The sequence below is a fragment of the Pelodiscus sinensis genome, chromosome 4 (genome assembly GCF_052426305.1).
Source record: "Pelodiscus sinensis isolate ZL-2025 chromosome 4, ASM5242630v1, whole genome shotgun sequence".
In the NCBI taxonomy this organism is placed as follows: domain Eukaryota; kingdom Metazoa; phylum Chordata; order Testudines; family Trionychidae; genus Pelodiscus; species Pelodiscus sinensis.
Window position 1 is genome coordinate 41,850,152 of NC_143055.1, and position 2,725 is coordinate 41,852,876.

Consider the following 2,725-nt stretch of genomic DNA (forward strand, 5'->3'; position numbering starts at 1 on the left):
TGGATGGCTGAGGCTGACCGCATGGCTGGACACTACGGTCAGCCCCGCACCGCCGCCGTCCGGGAAGCCCAGCGGGGGGCCATCCGGATCCGGGAAGCCCTGCGGGAGAGCTTCCAGGTGGAGGAGGAGGAGGACTGACCTCTCCCTGCATGCCCCACCGGGGCCTTCTTCCACCCTACCCCCCCCTTCCCCTTTCCCCTCCCTACCTACTGTCAAATAAAGACACCTGTTTTTCCAACAAAAACGTCTGTTTATTTCACAGAACTGGGGTGGGGGAGGGAGGAATGAAGGTGGGAGAAGGGAGGGGGAAACCTGGGACGAGGGAGCTGGAAGGGGAGGGGAGGGAAGGGAGGAAGGGAAAGGAAAGCTCAGGGGTGGGAGTCTGGGTGCCTCTCCCGTCTCGCCACACTGCGGGTCCGGGGGCGTCGGTGGGGAATGGTTGTGGAGGGGGGGGCAGAGAGGACAGGGGGTGTGGAGGAAGCAGGAGCGGAAGCAGGAGGAGCAGGAGGAGCAGGAGGAGCAAGAGGGGGAGCAGGAGGAGCAAGAGGGGGAGCAGGAGGAGCAAGAGGGGGAGCAGGAGGAGCAAGAGGGGGAGCAAGAGGGGGAGCAGGGGGAGGAGGAAATGGAAAGCGGTCTAGCAGGCTCTGGAGGTGGCCTCGCAGGGCACGGCCCTGCTCCTCCAGGGCCTCCAGACTCCTCTGGCGCAGCCTGAGGTCCTCCTGGACCCAGTGGTCCTGGAGACGGAGCTGTCGGTCCAGGAACCGGAGATGCCGCCTCTGGTAGTCCTCCTGGTTCCTGGCTGTCCTGCTTGCCCGGGCGCGGGCGGCTGCTGCAGGCGGTGTGGTGCGCCCTGCAGTCCCCGGTGCTGCAGCTGTGGTGCAAGAAGACCAGCGGTCAATGACCCCAGGGGCCCAGGTGTGTGAAACCCAGCTCCCCTCTGCAAGGCCAGGGCCCCTGCAGGATCCCCAGCTGCTGCTCCGTGGTGGGCAAGGCCCAGGCGCACGGTCCCGGGGCTCCCTCTCGCCCCAGCCCCCCGTACACATAAGGGGAACACGAGGGTACTCACAGGTGGACGCCTCCCCGGCCTCTGATGATGCAGGCGAGCGGCTCTGTGGGGTGCCTCGGGGGTCCCGGGTCCTGGGAAGGCTGGCAGCAGGCTCCTGGCTCTCAGAGCCCTCTTGCTCCTCCTCGGTGTCCAGGAGCGGTCCCTCTGCCCCGGGGTCAATCACGTCCCGGGGGGCAGGGACGGCATGAGCCCCCAGGAGGCGGTCCAGGGCATGGAAGTGGGGGCAGGCCTCCGGGTCAGCCCCTGGCAGGCAGGCCCGGGAGTAGGACTGCCGCAAGTCTTTAATCTTGCAGCGCACCTGCTCCCGGCTGCGCTGGTGGCCCCTGGCGGCCAGGCTGGCAGCCATGCGTCCATAGACGGCCGCATTCCGGTGGCTAGTGCGGAGATCGTGGACATTGGAGGCTTCCCCCCAAACCTCGATGAGGTCCACGATCTCCGCACTTGACCAGGCGGGCGCCCGCCTTTTGCGCCCCCGGGCAGGCTCCTGGGAGCCGCCAGGCTGGTCGTGGGGAGCAGTGGAGGGCTGGGAGCCCTCGGATGGCTGGCTCATTGTGTGGCAGGTGCAGGCTGTGCAGGCACGGGTGCTTGCAGCCTTGCAACTGGCACAAAGTGAGTAGCCAGCCCGTGGCCCTTTAAGGGCTCCGGGGCCGGGAGGGGGGCAATAGAGTTTCCCTGGTGTTGGCCAGAGTGGCCACCAGGGAAACCTGGGAAGCCTTAGCCTCCCACTAGTTCGAACTAAAGGGCTACACAGCCCTTAGTTCGAACTAGCTAGTTCGAACTAGGCGTTAGTCCTCGTAAAATGAGGTTTACCTAGTTCGAACTAAGCGCTCCGTTAGTTCGAATTAAGTTCGAACTAACGGAGCGCTAGTGTAGCGCATAGGAAAGTTAGTTCGAACTAACGTCCGTTAGTTCGAACTAACTTTCTAGTGTAGACATACCCTGGGACTGGCCACTGCTGCAGGGGCCGCACTGCCCCTCTAGTGGCTAACCAGTATGGGAACCTTACTTGGGTATGGTGGCCGACAACACTGAGAGCCCCACCGCCAGCTGACCACTCTCTTATTGGTTCATGCATCTCCTTTGATCATTCTATAGTATAACTGTGCCTGCTAGCAGACCCTTCCCTTTCCCTTTTATGAGAAACAATCCCATTCCAGGCACATGTCATTGTCCTGGAACAACCAAACCCTGACCTTGCTTTAAATTATGATAACAGGAAGCTGTATACCAGATTTGGTGGTCCTATCTCTTACCATTTAGGAGTTATTGAACAAACTGACTCACAGATAAACAGACAGACACACAAACTCTCTTATATTATATAATTATATATATTAAATATAATTATATAATATGTTTATATATAATTATATATAATATACATAATTTCAGATTTTGAGAGTGTCTGTTTCTTATTGTTTATATATATATATATATATATATATATATATATATATATATATATCTGCAATGTGTTATAAACTACTACTCTTCAGGGGGAAACATTTCCCTGATCCCACCCCACCCCCCCATCAGCTAAATGATAGTTGGTAGCCCTTTAAAGCTTTGTTTATCTTTAATTTTAAATTTACAAAGTTAGCTTTTCTTATTATTTAGTAAAATAAGCTTTTCTTATTATTTAATAAATCACCTAGCACT

The 2,725-nt window shown here is 56.9% G+C and overlaps 1 protein-coding gene across 1 annotated transcript; it reads right to left on the reverse strand.

Annotated features, from left to right (window-relative positions):
• Positions 1-219: 219 nt before the first annotated feature.
• On the reverse strand, positions 220-1,925 carry LOC149524503 (uncharacterized). Its single transcript, XM_089777841.1, has 2 exons — positions 1,067-1,925; positions 220-871 (listed from the first exon to the last, which is right to left on the reverse strand). Exons 1-2 carry the CDS (start codon positions 1,614-1,616, stop codon positions 369-371), a joined length of 1,053 nt encoding a protein of 350 aa, XP_089633967.1. The 5' UTR covers positions 1,617-1,925; the 3' UTR covers positions 220-368.
• Between the last annotated feature and the right edge of the window lie 800 nt (positions 1,926-2,725).

What these genes read in the sequence shown, in the direction of transcription:
- LOC149524503 (XM_089777841.1), bottom strand. Translation starts at nt 1,616, where the DNA reads ATGAGCCAGCCATCCGAGGGCTCCCAGCCCTCCACTGCTCCCCACGAC. An exon ending in GGCCGGGGAGGCGTCCACCT is followed by an intron (nt 872 to 1,066) that starts GTGAGTACCCTC and finishes CTTGCACCACAG; the next exon opens with CTGCAGCACCGGGGACTGCA.